The sequence below is a fragment of the Lampetra planeri genome, chromosome 3, assembly GCF_965212315.1.
Source record: "Lampetra planeri chromosome 3, kcLamPlan1.2.h2, whole genome shotgun sequence".
NCBI classification, from domain to species: Eukaryota; Metazoa; Chordata; class Hyperoartia; order Petromyzontiformes; family Petromyzontidae; genus Lampetra; species Lampetra planeri.
The window spans coordinates 8,997,263-9,014,260 of record NC_136109.1 but is presented as its reverse complement, the minus strand read 5'-3'; the positions used below and the strand labels follow the sequence as shown (position 1 = coordinate 9,014,260).

General features: G+C 52.1%; 1 protein-coding gene across 3 annotated transcripts in view; it reads right to left on the bottom strand.

The window, feature by feature from the left end:
• Window positions 1-16,998, bottom strand: part of LOC144717267 (adhesion G protein-coupled receptor L2-like) — a 199,985-nt gene that overhangs the window by 49,698 nt on the left and 133,289 nt on the right. For all 3 annotated transcript variants that reach the window (XM_078592680.1, XM_078592681.1, XM_078592679.1), the window contains exon 6: window positions 9,767-10,343. In XM_078592680.1, coding sequence (XP_078448806.1) covers window positions 9,767-10,343 — 577 coding nt within the window. The remainder of the gene's footprint in view (window positions 1-9,766; window positions 10,344-16,998) is intronic.

Sequence of the window (16,998 nt, the reverse complement as noted above, 5' to 3'; positions counted from 1 at the left end):
TTAATAAAAAATAAAAACAATAAAATCACGACGTTTCGGAGGCAACACAAGCTTCCGTCTTCAGGTGAAACTGTCACAGCAAAAAAATCTGTATCAAGTGACAGTTTCACCTGAAGACGGAAGCTTGTGTTGCCTCCGAAACGTCGTGATTTTTTATTTTTTAATTAATTTTAATTTCATTTTTCACCTACGTGACTTTACCGAAAGAACTAAGAGTATGAATCCTTGCAGTCACGAAAGCTTCAAATCTAGACCTCCCACATACCAGGCGAGGTAGTTAACAACATCTCGCCACCGTTGGCGCCCCAATTGAAGAGTTCTACTCTTACAAGGTCACCCTGAGTGAGGTTGCGGTGATAGGCGCGATTTGAGAGCGCTGGAATTAGAAACGCAGCGCCGTTTAGCCGGTCGAAAAACATGGCCCTCGAGTTCCCGATTAGTGCCGCTAAGATAAACTCCTCGCGGTGATGGATAGCAATCATCTGTGGTTGGCCTCATGCGGCTGTGGGCCTTGCGAAGTGAAGCCACAGGCCATAGATGGGTCCTACCTCTGGTTTAAAAGGTATTCCTACCTCTGGTCAGTTTGGAGCTGGATTTAATCACTCACTCCGAATGTAATTACGCTGTCCTGTGGATAGACTTGACCCTGCCATATGAATGTGGAATTCCCACCGCTGGCTCAGGGTTGTAAGCCGGAGATGAGCGCCAATGCCTCAACGTTGTTTTTGAGCAGGAAAATCACTTTTGAGTCGTTGTGACGAATATGAATGCAAAAGCGAGTGTCTGTTGACCGCAAACTCAACTTGGGCACGGCAGTGGCATAGATGTTAACTACCTCGCCTGGTATACAGGAGGTCGTGGGTTCGATCCCGATCCTGACCATGCCTGCTGCATCTTTGGAGTTTGTGGTATCTCTCTCATCATCGTCGTCATCATCATAGTTGTGAGATGTTGACTACCTCGCCTGGTATACAGGAGGTCGTGGGTTCGATCCCGATCCTGACCAAGCCTGCTGTATATTTAGGGTTTGCGTGTCTCTCTCTCTCTGTGGTTGCGTGGATTTTTTTTCTCCGGGTCCTCCGGTTTTTCCCTCCACATTTAGAATGAACATAATTTTGACAGAATTTGACTGCTTTAGATTTCCACGTGACGATGATGAGTCGCTTCCGAAATAGAGTTGCATAGCTCAGTGGGCCTTACACGGTAAAATGAAAATAGTTTCGTAGTTAACAGTTTAAAGCCAAATAGAATGGGGTGGTTGGGGGGGGGGCGTTACCTTTTTCTCGTCAAGTTATTTGTAACCTGGCCTGAACCCATCACCTCGCTAAACGAAGGGGCCCTCGATTCGGGCCTAAAAGCCTCAGCGGTGCCAGCCCTTGTAATCCGACACGGCCATTACGTACCCCCCCTCAAGAGAAGGCTGCCCACACCAACGCCCCGAAACACCACTCACCGACTGCCTAGCGAGCGGCGTAAATGCCACAATCCCACGGTAGGCCCGACGAGGTGAGGAGGCAGCGGAGGACACCGGCTAGCGTGCCGGTGTGGCAGGTGGATTTTGAACAAACGCGTTCTCTGGATTATAACACGCTCTGGAAGGTAAGAAGCACTCCAAAACCTCCAAAACTTGCGTCCTGTGTCAATAAAGTTTTACAGATTGAGGGGGGGAGGTGATGGTGATGCAGCAGGTGACGATGGCGCTGCTGATGACAGACTATGACGGGAACGCAACCACTAAACCAAAAATAATTATCTTATTGGTTCTTTCGGTAAAGTCACGTAGAAGGGAAGTAATAAAATAATATTTATTATGTTTTATCGGTAAAGTCACGTAGAAGGTAAGTAATAAAAAAAAACATAATAAATATTATTTTATTATTTTATTACTTCCCTTCTACGTGACTTTACCGAAAGAACCAAGAAGATGAATCCCTGCAGTCACGAAAGAAGCTTTAAATCGAAACAAAAATAATTAATCGCGACGCTTAAGCGGACAATTTAGCCAACGGGGGAAGGTGGGCAGAATTCTAGATTTTTTTTCAAACCTCCCAAAAAACAGAGCATCCGTCAACAATAGCAATTAACAAAGAACACAGTGCCCCCCACCCGCTCCTCGCTGTACACCTGAGAATCGCCACGCTTTACTTTTTAATGATGCCGCTAATTGTCGGGTTAACAATGGGGCCCGCCGCCGCAGATGCTCCGCGCGCGCGTCCTCCGTGGGTTGCCGCCAGCACGCGGCCTTTCAATCATAATGGCACCGTAATGGCATCTATCAGCCCCTATTAAATGCGCACAGATGGCTCTCGAACAGGAAGAGAGAGAGTGGGTGAGAGAGAGAGCGAGAGAGAATGAGATGCGACGACGTTTTGGTGTTAGAATATAAACATGTACACGCCCGTGCTCGCCTGGGTACGTGTGTGTGTGCGGGGAGCGGTGGTGCAGCGGTTAGCGCGATGCTGCGTTCTGAACCTGGCGGCCCGAGTTCGATTCCCCGCTCACGGCCAACGCTAGTGACGATTATCTGCACCGGTCCTGGGCCTCCCCTAGGTCGACTCGGCCTGAAATGAGTACCTGGTGCGGTGTGTAAACATCGTCACTGGGGAGACAAAGGCGGTCGGGCGTGGTGCTGGCCACCCACCCCCTCGTGTACCGTTCCGGCCTTCATAGGTGCTCGCTAACAGCACTTGTCCCTACAGTCTGTTGAGGCTATACGGGGGATCTATATAACAGCACTTGCCCCAACATTCTGTTGAGGCTATACGGGGGACCTTTATAACAGCAATTGCCCCAACATTCTGTTGAGGTTATACGGGGGACCTTTATAACAGCACTTGCCCCAACATTCTGTTGAGGCTATACGGGGGACCTTTATAACAGCACTTGCCCCAACATTCTGTTGAGGTTATACGGGGGACCTTTATAACAGCACTTGCCCCAACATTCTGTTGAGGCTATACGGGGGACCTTTATAACAGCACTTGCCCCAACATTCTGTTGAGGTTATACGGGGGACCTTTATAACAGCACTTGCCCCAACATTCTGTTGAGGCTATACGGGGGATCTTTATAACAGCACTTGCCCCAATATTCTGTCGCGGCTTTACTGGGGATCTTTGCCTTTGTATACACATGGGGAGCGGCAGTGCAGTGGTTAGCGCTACGAATCCGGCTACCCGAGTTCGATTCCCGCCCACGGCCACCAACTCCAATGACGATTATCCAGATCGGTCCTGGGCCTCCCCTAGGTCGACTCGGCCTCAAATGAGTACCTGGTGCGGTGTGTAAACATCGCCACTGGGAAGACAAAGGCGGCCTGGCGTCGTGCTGGCCACCCCCTCGTGTGCCACCGTGCCGGTCTTCATAGGTGCTACTCGCCAACAGCACTTGCCCCTACAGAATGTTAAGGCTATACGGGGGACCTTTGTCTGTATACACGACTAGTGGGGAGGAGGAGGGGGGGGGGGCGAATGCTCTTAACGAGCTCACCCACCCAGAGTTCCCACGGGATGGGTAAATCAAGCAAAATACCAGTGTGCGTTCGTGGCGTGGTGCGTGCGTGTACGTGCTGTGTGCGTGCATGTGTGTGTCTTGCGAGGGTGGTGTGTGGGAGGGTGGTGTGTGTGTGGGGGGGGGGGGAGCAGAGGCGCAGCGGTGAGCGCACTGCGCTACGAAACCCGCCCGCCGGAGTTCGATTCCCGCTCACGGCGACCAACACCGGTGACGATTGTCCGAACCGGTCGTGGGCCTCCCCTAGGTCGACTCGGCCTCAAATGAGTACCACGGTGCGGTGTGTGTAAACATCGCCACGTGGGGAGACGAAGGGTCGGCCGGGCGTGGTGCTGGCCACTGACGCCGTCGTGTGCCGTGCCGGCCTTCATAGGTGCTCGCTAACAGCACTTGCTCCCCTACAGCCTGTTGAAGGCTACGTAATGGGAATATTTGTGTGCGGGGCTGCGTTGGCTGGGTGTCATGCAGCCCACGTGCCCGGCCACCACGTGCCCGGCCACCGCATGCCCAAGCAGCTTTTGTTCGACCGGACAGAGGGGGTTAAACTGGTTGCGGCACGGGCTGGGGAAGAGATGGCGCGGCACGGCAGAGGAGGATGTGGAGCTGGGTGGACTTGGCGATGACTGAAGGAATTCTACTGGGCAGTTGGGAGGCAGCTGCCCTCCAAAAGCAGCGGAAGGCGGAGGAGCAACAACGCTTAAAACAACAAGCGGAGCGCGATGGGCGGCTAATAATTCTGCAAAGTTGGCAGGCGGGGAGCACAATTGATGCATCTGTCATGAGTATCAGTAAGTTAGCCATAACACCTGGGTCTGTCCCGTGACCTCCTGTCAGCGAGCCTTCGACACTTCACAGTAGCCTCAAAGTGCATCTAGCCTGGCACAAGGGCCGTGGTGGCATCACCGACCCACTTAGTGGTGAATGGCAGCTGTTGTTGTTGTGTGTGTGGGTGTGAAAGAGTGTGTGTGTGTGGGGGAGCGGTAGTGTAGCGATTAGCGCGCTGCGCTATGAACCCGGCGACCCAGGTTCGATTCCCGCTCACGGCCAACGCCAGTGACGATTATCTGAACCGGTCCTGGGCCTCCCCTAGGTCGACTCAGCCTTAAATGAGTACCTGGTGCGGTGTGCAAACATCGCCACTGGGGAGACAAAGGCGGTCGGACGTGGTGCTGGCCACCGACCCCCTCGTGTACCGTTCTGGCCTTCATAGGTGCTCGCTAACAGCACTTGCCCCTACAGTCTGTTAAGGCTATACGGGGGATCTTTGTCTTTGTGTGTGTGTAGGGAGTGGTAGTGCAGCATCAGCACGCTGAGCGTGGTGCTGGCCACCAAACTCCCTCATGTGCCTTCATAGGTGCTCGCTAACAGCACTTGCCCCTACAGCAAGTTAAATGCTATACTGAGAATCATTGTATTTTGGCGTGGGAATGTGTGTGTGTGTCTCGAGTTTAATTAGCCAGCGACTATTTTCCGTATTGTTGGTAGCCAGGCCGGATGTGTGGTGGATGGGCAAATAATTTTGCAGCTTGCTAATCTCGACAGGCCCAGCTGTAATTAAGACCCCCACCACCATATTCATCATCACCACCATCATTATTATTATCATGAAGCAAGTGCTGTGAGCGAGCACCTTTGAAGGCTGGCACGGCACACAAGGGGGGGGTTGGGTGGGGTGGGTGGGTGGCCAGCACCACGCTGGGACGCCTTTTGTCACCATCATTAACCGTCCCATCACCACCACCACCACCACCACCCACTCGGGTTGGCACTCAACAAAGGCATTCTCAACATCGTCCTTGCTTTGAGGCAGATGTCCTGGGAAATCTGAGAGGCTGCCCAGAATGTTAAGAGCCCCGGTTTTTAATACGACACCACTCAACGCGATGCATTTCCATGCAGTTTTGTTTTGCCTCTTCTGTTCAAGTGGCATATTCGTGTTTTTCTTCTCCTGCTTATATGGCCCGGTTCATTTGAATCTCTGATATGGCAACCCTCGCCCAACATCACTACAACCACCTCTACCAGCACCACCCACCGCTACCACCAACACTATCACCAGCATCACCACGATCACGAGAATCACCACAATTATCATCACCAACAACACCACCACGTTTTCCTACACCAAAGATCCCACGATTGCTGGCCCATGAAGGCCGGCAAAGCAAATGAGGGGGTGGGTGACCGGCACAATGGCGAGAGTCACCTTTATCTCCGCGGTGGAGATATTTACACACTCCGGCAGATACTAATTTTGAGGCCGAGTCGACCTAGAGGAGGCCCAAGACCAGCTTAGATGAGCGTCATCGGCATTGGAGCCCGTGTGCGGGAATCCAACTCGGGGAGTCATGACCGTGTTCGTATCGCAGCGTGCTCACTTTCTTGTCCAACTTAAACTGAACTTCTTTTCCACCGTACGTAGCCGACGGTGCAGGGCAAGGACAACAAACTAAACGCAAAAAAGCAGTTCTAAAGAAGTGAGTTTGTCGATCTCGATGACGAGTTAAAAGTTGCATAGCTAAAGTGGTTTCCTTAAATCGGAAGGAAGAGCGTTCCAGACGGCCGCAGAAGTCCGATCTGAAAGCGCCGCGCGATGCAGTGTGCGAGTCTATGGGTCTCTGTGTGATGAGTCTATGGGTTTCTGTGTAATGAGTCTATGGGTTTCTGTGTGATGATTCTATGGGTTTCTGTGCGAGTCTATGGGTCTCTGTGTGATGATTCTATGGGTTTCTGTGCGAGTCTATGGGTCTCTGTGTGCGAGTCTATGGGTCTCTGTGTGATGATTCTATGGGTTTCTGTGCGAGTCTATGGGTCTCTGTGTGATGAGTCTATGGGTTTCTGTGCGAGTCTATGGGTTTCTGTGCGAGTCTATGGGTCTCTGTGTGATGATTCTATGGGTTTCTGTGCGAGTCTATGGGTCTCTGTGTGATGAGTCTATGGGTCTCTGTGCGAGTCTATGGGTCTCTGTGTGATGAGTCTATGGGTCTCTGTGTGATGAGTCTATGGGTTTCTGTGTGAGTCTATGGGTTTCTGTGTGATGAGTCTATGGGTTTCTGTGTGATGATTCTATGGGTTTCTGTGCGAATCTATGGGTCTCTGTGTGATGATTCTATGGGTTTCTGTGCGAGTCTATGGGTTTCTGTGCGAGTCTATGGGTCTCTGTGTGATGAGTCTATGGGTTTCTGTGCGAGTCTATGGGTCTCTGTGTGATGAGTCTATGGGTCTCTGTGCGAGTCTATGGGTCTCTGTGTGATGAGTCTATGGGTTTCTGTGCCAGTCTATGGGTTTCTGTGTGATGATTCTATGGGTTTCTGTGCGAGTCTATGGGTCTCTGTGTGATGATTCTATGGGTTTCTGTGCGAGTCTATGGGTCTCTGTGTGCGAGTCTATGGGTCTCTGTGCCAGTCTATGGGTCTCTGTGTGATGATTCTATGGGTTTCTGTGCGAGTCTATGGGTTTCTGTGCGAGTCTATGGGTCTCTGTGTGATGAGTCTATGGGTTTCTGTGTGAGTCTATGGGTCTCTGTGTGATGAGTCTATGGGTTTCTGTGCCAGTCTATGGGTCTCTGTGTGATGATTATATGGGTCTCTGTGTGAGTCTATGGGTCTCTGTGTAATGAGTCTATGGGGTTCTGTGCGAGTCTATGGGTCTCTGTGTGATGAGTCTATGGGTCTCTGTGTGATAAGTCTATGGGTTTCTGTGCCAGTCTATGGGTCTCTGTGTGATGATTCTATGGGTCTCTGTGTGATGAGTCTATGGGTCTCTGTGCGAGTCTATGGGTCTCTGTGTGATGAGTCTATGGGTCTCTGTGCGAGTCTATGGGTCTCTGTGTGATGAGTCTATGGGTTTCTGTGCCAGTCTATGGGTCTCTGTGTGATGATTCTATGGGTCTCTGTGTGATGAGTCTATGGGTTTCTGTGCCAGTCTATGGGTCTCTGTGTGATGAGTCTATGGGTTTCTGTGCCAGTCTATGGGTCTCTGTGTGATGATTCTATGGGTCTCTGTGTGATGAGTCTATGGGTCTCTGTGCGAGTCTATGGGTCTCTGTGTGATGAGTCTATGGGTTTCTGTGCCAGTCTATGGGTCTCTGTGTGATGATTCTATGGGTCTCTGTGTGATGAGTCTATTGGTTTCTGTGCGAGTCTATGTATGCACGTGTGTTGAACTTCTTTTGCACCGTACGTAGCCGACCATGTGAATCAAAGGTGTGGGGGAAAGGCAAAAAACTAAACACAAAAAGCCGTTCTAAAGAAATGAGCTTTCAATCTGGATTTAAAAGTGCTTTGCTACCAGTGGCTTCCTAATAGTTGATCAAACGTCACCTGCTCCAGCCTCACAATAAGCGGTGGGATCATTGGCAGAGGGGGTTAGGTGCCTCAAGGTTGAGAGACAGATATTCTGCATTTGAAACCACGGATTCAGCCACTCGTGGTTAAACCGGCTTCTGTAGACCAGTTCGTCGATGGGATAGTTCGCTACGGTGGGCCAAAGTGTGTCCCCCCCCCCCGTACTCCCGCCTCTCAAAGCAGTCTGGCCAGGATGGAAGAGTAGGCCAAGTACCCTCTCTAGAAGCTCCCTCGAGTAGAATCCCTTCCGCCAGCAGTGGCAGGAGCAAGCGAACTCATTTGTATTCGTGGTTCTTTCGGTAAAGACACGTAGAAGGGAAATAATAAAATAATAAAAATAAAACATAATAGAATAGATTTAATTATTATTTAAATAAAATATTTTTTTTATGTTTTATTATTATTTTATTGTTTCCCTTCTACGTGACTTTACCGAAAGAACCAAGAATATGAATCCTTGCAGCCACGAAAGCTTTAAATCGGAATTCATTTTTATCATCACTATTATGAATTCCTGACTGCAGGAATTCATATTATTTGGGTCTTTCGGGAAAGTCGCGTAGATTAAAAAAAAACGGAAAAACTACGACGTTTAGAACTTCGTTCTGATACCAGGACGCCTGGGAAACGGCAATTTTAAACCTCTAACAAGTATAACCCGTAAAAACAAAGTTTCTCACGATAAATCCTTTATATGCGTGGCGGCTAGAGTCATCTCGTCCTCTGGCTTGAGATGGCTGCCACCTATGGGTCAGATGATTGCATTGCACCATTAAGCAATTGGTAATTAAATATAATATTTTTGTCCCGAACATTAATTGTCACGCACAACGAGTCTGTGTGGGAAATGTCAGCTCAATTGGATCACGGGAAGTGGGGTTAAAAAACGACCGAAAGATTTGCACGGTCGTAAGCAAGCAAGCAAGCACGCAAGTGAACTTAATATAAAGGATTTAAAAACAGTTTGCCTTTATAGTTTCCCCCCCGAACTTTTTCCACCTAATGACGATCGCGTGTGCTGCGATCGAAACGTCCGCAGTTTTTTCATTGATCTAATTACTTTTTGAACCATACATGTGACTTTACCGAAAGACCCAAAATAATACTATTACCATTGTCATAACTCCATCTACACCGCCGTGGAACTGCAAGACACGGCGTACTCTGACCTCCAATCCAACCACAACAGAGGTTTTTGGGTTAGATCGCGTAAATAAATAAACGTGTCGTTGATCATTGGTTTTTACCCTTTAACTGGCAACAAAACTGACACCTTTTTTTACAAGGAGTCATGTTTGCATTGACCACAATACCTGCGGTCGGAATGCAAACAAAAAACATAACTCTGATAATGTATGTGCACTGTCCTTGAAGTTGATTGGTCCACACCCGAGAGACAGCTTTCCTTAGAGCCTAGTCTCACATGGTGTTGGACCAGATGACGCCAAAAGGCGCACAACTCAGAGACAATGCACCATCAGAGTATGAGAGCTCTGGGTAAGCATTTACACCATTGGTACCGCATTTGCCAGTAACAAAATATGATAATTGTTTTTACCCTTTTATCTGGCAACAAAACTGACACCTTTTTTTACCAGGAGTTGTGTTTGCTTAGACCACAATACCTGCAGTCGTAGATGCAAACAAAAAACACAACTCTGATAATGTATGTGCACTGTCCTTGAAGTTGATTGGTCCACACCCGAGAGACAACTTTCCTTAGAGCCTAGTCTCACATGGTGTTGGACCAGATGACGCCAAAAGGCGCACAAATAAACGTGTCGTTAAAACCCGCCACCGCCCGACACAGCCGACCAGCAAGGGTTGTCATGTAGACAGAACACGGCCAATCCAACCACTACCCCCCCGCTCCCCTAAACCCGCCCCACCCCCCCCACCCCACCGCTCACCTGCAGTGGGATCCGGCGGTCCAAAGTGCAGCGTGTAGCGCAGCACGTGGTGGTTGTTCCACACGTAGAGGGCCCCGTCGCGCGGGTTGTACTGCACCGACGTGATGAACTGGTACGGGTTGGGGAACGGGATGGAGACGCGCGCTTCCCGCTGCGAGTTGGTGTCGTACACGTAGTCGATGCGGTCGCTCGTCCCCCCCCCGCCTCCTCCTCCTCCTCCTCCGGCCGCGGCGGAGTCCGACCCCCCGTCGCCGTCGTCCTCGTAGGTCGAGCGCAGGACGTAGAGGACGCCGCACGCCATGAAGGCGTTGGAGGCCGAGCGCTTGTCGTAGGCCGTCTCCCAGGAGGCCTCGACGCGCAGCGTGTACGGGTTGAAGTGGCTTACCACCACGCGCCCGTTGTTCTGCTCCGTCGCGTAGATGACCCAGAGGCCGTTCTCGTCGGCCGCCAGGTCGATGTCGGACTTGCCGCCCCAGCGGTAGGGCGACGTGTCGTGGTAGTTGGCGTTGGGGATGAACGCCTCGCCGCTCTTGACGCGCGTGCGCAGGTCGAACTTGACGACGTTGCGCGTTCGCTCCTGCGACCGCGCGTGGGGGGGGTGGGGGGGGGGAGAGGTTGGGTGAGTGTGTGGGGGGAGGGAGAGGTTTGGTGAGTGTGGGGGGGAGAGGTTTGGTGAGTGGGGGGGGAGAGGTTGGGTGAGTGTGTGGGGAGGTTGGGTGAGTGAGTGGGGGGGGGGGAGAGGTTGGGTGAGTGGGGGGGGGGAGAGGTTTGGTGAGTGGGGGGGGAGAGGTTGGGTGAGTGCGTGGGGGGGGGGGAGAGGTTGCGTGAGTGCGTGGGGGGGGAGAGGTTGGGTGAGTGTGGGGGGAGGGAGAGGTTGGGTGAGTGGGGGAGGGAGAGGTTGGGTGAGTGGGGGGGGAGAGGTTGGGTGAGTGCCTGGGGGGGGAGAGGTTGGGTGAGTGTGGGGGGAGGGAGAGGTTGGGTGAGTGGGGGAGGGAGAGGTTGGGTGAGTGTGGGGGGGTGGAGGTTGGGTGAGTGGGGGAGGGAGAGGTTGGGTGAGTGTGGGGGGGGGGGAGGTTGGGTGAGTGTGTGGGGAGGTTGGGTGAGTGAGTGGGGGGGGAGAGGGAGGGTGAGTGTGTGGGGGGGGGGGGGGAGAGGTTGGGTGAGTGGGGGAGGGAGAGGTTGGGTGAGTGTGGGGGGGGGGGAGGTTGGGTGAGTGTGTGGGGAGGTTGGGTGAGTGAGTGGGGGGGGGAGAGGGAGGGTGAGTGTGTGTGGGGGGGGGAGGTTGGGTGAGTGTGTGGGGAGGTTGGGTGAGTGAGTGGGGGGGGAGAGGGTGGGTGAGTGTGTGGGGGGGGGGGAGAGGTTGGGTGAGTGGGGGAGGGAGAGGTTGGGTGAGTGTGGGGGGGGAGAGGTTGGTGAGTGGGGGGGGGGAGAGGTTGGGTGAGTGAGTGGGGGGAGGGGAGAGGTTTGTGAGTGGGGGGAGGGAGATGTTAGGTGAGTGAGTGGGGGGAGGGAGATGTTGGGTGAGTGCGTGGGGGGGGGGGGGAGAGGTTTGGTGAGTGGGGGGGAGAGGTTGGGTGAGTGCGTGGGGGGGGGAGAGGTTGAGTGAGTGTGTGGGGGGGGAGAGGTTGGGTGAGTGTGGGGGGAGGGAGAGGTTGGGTGAGTGCGTGGGGGGGGGGGGAGAGGTTGGGTGAGTGCGTGGGGGGGGGGGGAGGTTGGGTGAGTGTGGGGGGAGGGAGAGGTTGGGTGAGTGGGGGAGGGAGAGGTTGGGTGAGTGGGGGGGGAGAGGTTGGGTGAGTGCGTGGGGGGGGGGGAGAGGTTGGGTGAGTGCGGGGGGAGAGGTTGGGTGAGTGTGGGGGGGGGAGGTTGGGTGAGTGTGTGGGGAGGTTGGGTGAGTGAGTGGGGGGGGGAGAGGGAGGGTGAGTGTGTGGGGGGGGGGGAGAGGTTGGGTGAGTGGGGGAGGGAGAGGTTGGGTGAGTGTGGGGGGGGGGGGGGTTGGGTGAGTGGGGGAGGGAGAGGTTGGGTGAGTGTGGGGGGGGGAGGTTGGGTGAGTGTGTGGGGAGGTTGGGTGAGTGAGTGGGGGGGGGGGAGAGGGAGGGTGAGTGTGTGTGGGGGGGGGAGGTTGGGTGAGTGTGTGGGGAGGTTGGGTGAGTGAGTGGGGGGGAGAGGGAGGGTGAGTGTGTGGGGGGGGGGAGAGGTTGAGTGAGTGGGGGGGGAGAGGTTGGGTGAGTGTGGGGGGGAGGTTGGGTGAGTGTGTGGAGAGATTGGGTGAGTGGGGGGGGGAGAGGGAGGGTGAGTGTGTGGGGGGAGGAGATTGGGTGAGTGTGGGGGGAGGTTGGGTGAGTGAGTGGGGGGGGCGGAGAGGTTGGGTGAGTGGGGGAGGGAGATGTTAGGTGGGTGTGTGGGGGGGGAGAGGCGAGGGAGAGTGAGTGAGAGGTGAGTGTGTGTGTGTGAGAGGTGAGTGTATGAGGGAGATGTGAGTGTATATGACGGTGAGGTGAGTGTGTGTGAGGGAGCGGTGAGTGAGTGTGTGTGCGAGGTGAGTGTGTGAGGGAGAGGTGAGTGTGTGTGGGAGAGGTGAGTGTGTGTGGGAGAGGTGAGGGAGTGAGTGTGTGTGTGTGAGAGATGAGTGTGCGTGTGAGTGAAAGGTAGGGAGGGAGAGGGGGTGGTTGGGGAGAGGTAAGGTGAGAGTGAGGGGGGGAGAGTGGGTGAGTGGGTGAAGGTGTGAGCGCGAGAGATCCGGGCGTGATGGTTCTGGCCACATCACCCCCTCGTGCGCTGCGCCCGCCCATCACAGGTGCTGCTCGCTAACAGCACTTGCCCCAACAGTCCGTGGAAGGCTTTACGGGGGATCTTTGTCTTTGAAGAGCACAAGTTAAGTGCGTGGGGGGCGCTCCTCGCAGCGTGTGAGCGAGAGAGGAGGTGGAGGTGTGAAGGTGTTTGAGTGTGAGTTTCTGAGTGTGTGAGTGTGTGAGCGAGTGTGTGTGTGAGTGTGCGTGCGGTGTGTGTGTGTGCGAGTGAGCGAGTTTCTGAGTGTGTTTAGCGCGTGTGAGTGTCTGAGTGTGTGAGCGAGTGTGTGAGTGTGTGTGAGCGAGTGTGTGAATGTGTGTGTGAGCGAGTGTGTGAGTGTGTGTGTGAGCGAGTGTATGAATGTGTGTGTGAGCGAGTGTGTGAGTGTGTGTGAGCGAGTGTGTGAGTGTGTGTGAGCGAGTGTGTGAATGTGTGTGTGAGTGAGTGTGTGAATGTGTGTGTGAGCGAGTGTGTGAGTGTGTGTGTGAGCGAGTGTGTGCATGTGAGCAAGTGAGCAAGTGTGTGTGTGAACGAGTGTGTGAGTGAGCGTGTGTGTGAGCGAGCGTGTGTGTGTGTGTGTGAGTGTGTGAGTGTGTGTGTGAGTGTGTGAGTGTGTGTGCGTGTGTGTGTGTGCGTGAGCTAGTGTGTGTGTGCGTGAGCTAGTGTGTGTGAGCGTGAGTGTGTGAGCGTGAGCGAGTGTGTGAGCGAGTGTGTGAGAGAGTGTGAGTGTGTGAGCGAGCGTGTGTGAGTGTCTTGCGTGTGTGAGCGCGCGAGTGGGAGCGTTAGCCATAATCCAATTCGATCCCGCAAGTCAACCCTATCTCATCGCCGCTTCATCTCCACGATGGCCGTGCCCTTTGGACGCACTCCGCATCCTATGGCTGCCAGTCCATCACCAGTGTCGTACATTGGGGCCGGCCTTCTAGTGGTGACACGATACGGACCAAGCCAGCCCTGCTCTCATTCACGTACCACGCGTCGCATCGACTCTGCGCGCGTGTTCTCGAACCCAAGCGGATCCTCCTCTTTTCCGTCCATGGGCGTTATCCACGATCGCTGCATCTGCCCCCTGCGCTCGGCTTTCAGATTTGTCGCGACATTTTCTTCGTCTCGACTGAAAGCTTTCGTGACTGCAGGGATTCATCTTCTTGGTTCTTTCGGTAAAGGCACGTAGAAGGGAAATAATAAAATAGCAAAGTAATAAAATAATAAAATAATATAATAGAATATGATGTTTTATTTTATTTATTTTATTATTTCCCTTCTACGTGACTTTACCGAAAGAACCAAGAAGATTTTCGTCGTCATTTGGCAACGTTTAAACTCTAGACCACGAGCTGCCATTGAGCTAATTTTTCAGAATCGACCCGGCCACAGACGATCGCCCAACGCGTGTCTATGAACGTGGAGGAAAAAACCGCAGGGTCCGGAGCAAAAATCCACGTCAGGGTCGGGATCGAAACCACGACGACCCTCCTCCTCCTCCTGTACACACCAGGCGAGGTAGTTAACATCTCCTAGCCACCGCGTCACCCATTTGTGACCCATCCCGTCGTAGGAAGGCGATGTACGTATGCACGTTGAACTTCTTTTGCACCGTAAGTCAGGACACGTGGGGTTATCATGCTTATGTTTACCACTGGCATCGAAACATTTTCATTGTTGATTATTTTACTTAACATTTTATTTATTAGCATTATTAACATCTGTTTTTTTCCCTCTTCCTTTTCAGATTACACACGTGTATGTGATTTGTTAAAATAAATATAATAACCCGATGTGTCCTGTATACACGCGCGCGCACACACAGATTAAGATCTCCCGAACTGAGGCACACCGGTAAGCCAAATTCCGTTATCGACTCGCGTTTCCATAAAAGTGCTCCAAACCTATTCCTGTCGCGAAAATTAGCTCCTCGGAAATGAGGGGGGGGGGAGACAATTTTTGTTAAAACGAGTTAATTAAAAATGCATTTGCGAGGCAACCATGCAATTATCACCCTCACCTAAAACAATATTTTATTTTACTAACTGCTGTCGGCGGCAAATTTCTTTTTTCCAAATGCGAGGAGCCCACGGGAAATTAAAGCGTCCTAAATTTTGCCTTTAATTCCTCAATTTCCGAAAAGGTAAATCCTGCGAAAGTGACTCTGTGCGTCGAGTTACGAGAGAGACGGCGCGGGGAATAAGCCGAGGAACCGATTCGTCGTTGTAATCAATTAAAATTGATTGACGTTCGCGAGAAACCTCAAGCCTTCGCCGCCGCCGATGACCGTGCGAGGAAGAAAAAAAAGGATTAACCCCTCACAATTCAATTTTGGTCCCGCCTCTCTGCAACGTGGCTTCAAATCCCAGCTGCCTCTGGGGATTAAAAGCACATCCGTTCGACTTGTGGTACGACGACGAACCCTGGGCTAAACGATCGTCTTCTCACCTCGGGCTACGCGGCGATGGGTCGGTGCGCGCGCATTTTGACAGTTGTTGTTGTTATTTCAATGAAGTGTGACGAAATAGGTAATTTTTTTGGTACGTTACGAATATTTCGTTACTTTGTTATTGGCCGAGGATTGCATTTGCGTGGTATCACCTTCGTAAATTTGATTGATCGTTGGAAAACTGCGTAACAGTGAATTTGTTAAGAAACTATTATATAGTCAAATGTTAACACTTCTGAGAATTTGCAACAAAACTACAAGAAATGTGCCTCTGGGCTCTGGAGACCACCTGGAGAAGATTCAAGTCATGCAGACCTCTATGACTTTTTGAAGCTATTAACATACTTTTGTTATCATGTTACAGTGCGTTATTATCCGTTCCTTTTCCATTAAAAACGATAGTCCCATGTAAGTGTTAACATTTTTTTGAGGCACCGTGTGTGTGTGTGTGTGTCATCTCGGTCATCTCAGTCAGTCGACCCATGGCACCTGCTGGGTCTGCCCCGTGACCTCCTGCCAGCGGGCGTTCGACACTTCACGTGGCCTCAAGGTGCACGTGGCCTGGCACAAAGCGTCGTGGTGACGTCACCGCCACTTAGTGGCGAATGGCGGTTGTTGTATATATCAGTATGCTCACAACTGGAAGGTTCTCTCTTCTCAGTTCATTCATTCTGCAACTGCAATGTCTACTGGAGTTATGAGCTCAGTCTATAATCTATAAAAATAGCTCTTTTTCAGAAGTGACCTGGCCACAAATGATAGCTCAACGTAGTGGCCTAATCACGTGGAAATGTACAGTGGACGAATACTTGAAACGCGTGATGTCGATCCGAAACGTGGAGGGAAAAAAGAACGGAAGACCCGGGGAAAAATCCACGGGGAGAGACACGCAAACTCCAAATATAAAGCAGGCGTCAGGGTCGGGATTGAACCCATGACCTCCTGTACACCAGGTGAAGTAGTAAACATCTCTACACCATTTATCGATTGAAAGCTTTCGTGACTGCAGGGATTCATATTCTTGGTTCTTTCGGTAAAGTCACGTAGAAGGGCCGAAACGTCGTGAGAATTTCATTTCATTATGTTTATTTTTATTATTTTATTATTTCCCTTCTACGTGACTTTACCGAAAGAACCAAGAATATCTCTCCACCAGTCATTGCAACAGTCCCCCTCGCCTGATCAAAGTTTAGTGTCAACAACGTATGTGTGGGCGCGCCCTACCCGGAAAGATCAATCAAAGTTCTATCCGGCCCTCGGTTAGACAAAAGCTCTCTCCCCACCACTGTCCTATACTTCAGATAATGAACACGATTAATAATTCAACACATTTGGTATTCGCGCCATTCCTGAGAACCGCAGGGTCCATCACGAATCAAGGCGCCATTTCACAGACGAGTATACGCCGCCAGCAGAGGTGTGGACTCGAGTAATGTGACTTGGACTCGAGTCAGACTCGAGTCATGAATTTGATGACTTGCGACTCGACTTGGACTTGCATAACAATGACTTTGTCCCACCTATGAGATGTGGACTCGAGTCATGTGACTTGGACTCGAGTCAGACTCGAGTCATGAATTTGATGACTTGCGACTCGACTTGGACTTGCATAACAATGACTTTGTCCCACCTCTGGCCGCCAGTAGGGGGAAGGGCGACCGTTGCCAAGTGGTTTCATCCACGTCCCCTTGTATACCAGGCGAGGTAGTGAACATCTCTCCACCGCGCTGCCCCCATGGCCCCTATCGTCATTATCATCGTCACGGCTCTGTCGTACCAGGTAAGGCCCACCTGAGCCATGCAGCTCTTTTCCAGAAGCGACCTGGCCACGTAAAATGATAGCTCAGCGAAGTGGCTTATCACGTGGCAGCCAACACGTGTGGATTCTAGATGAGGTAGATAACATCTCTCCACCGCGGCACCCCGACCGCCCCCCCCTATCGTCATCATCATCGTTGTCGTCATTGTCGTCGTCATCGTCGTCATCATCATCGTCGTTGTCGTCATCGTC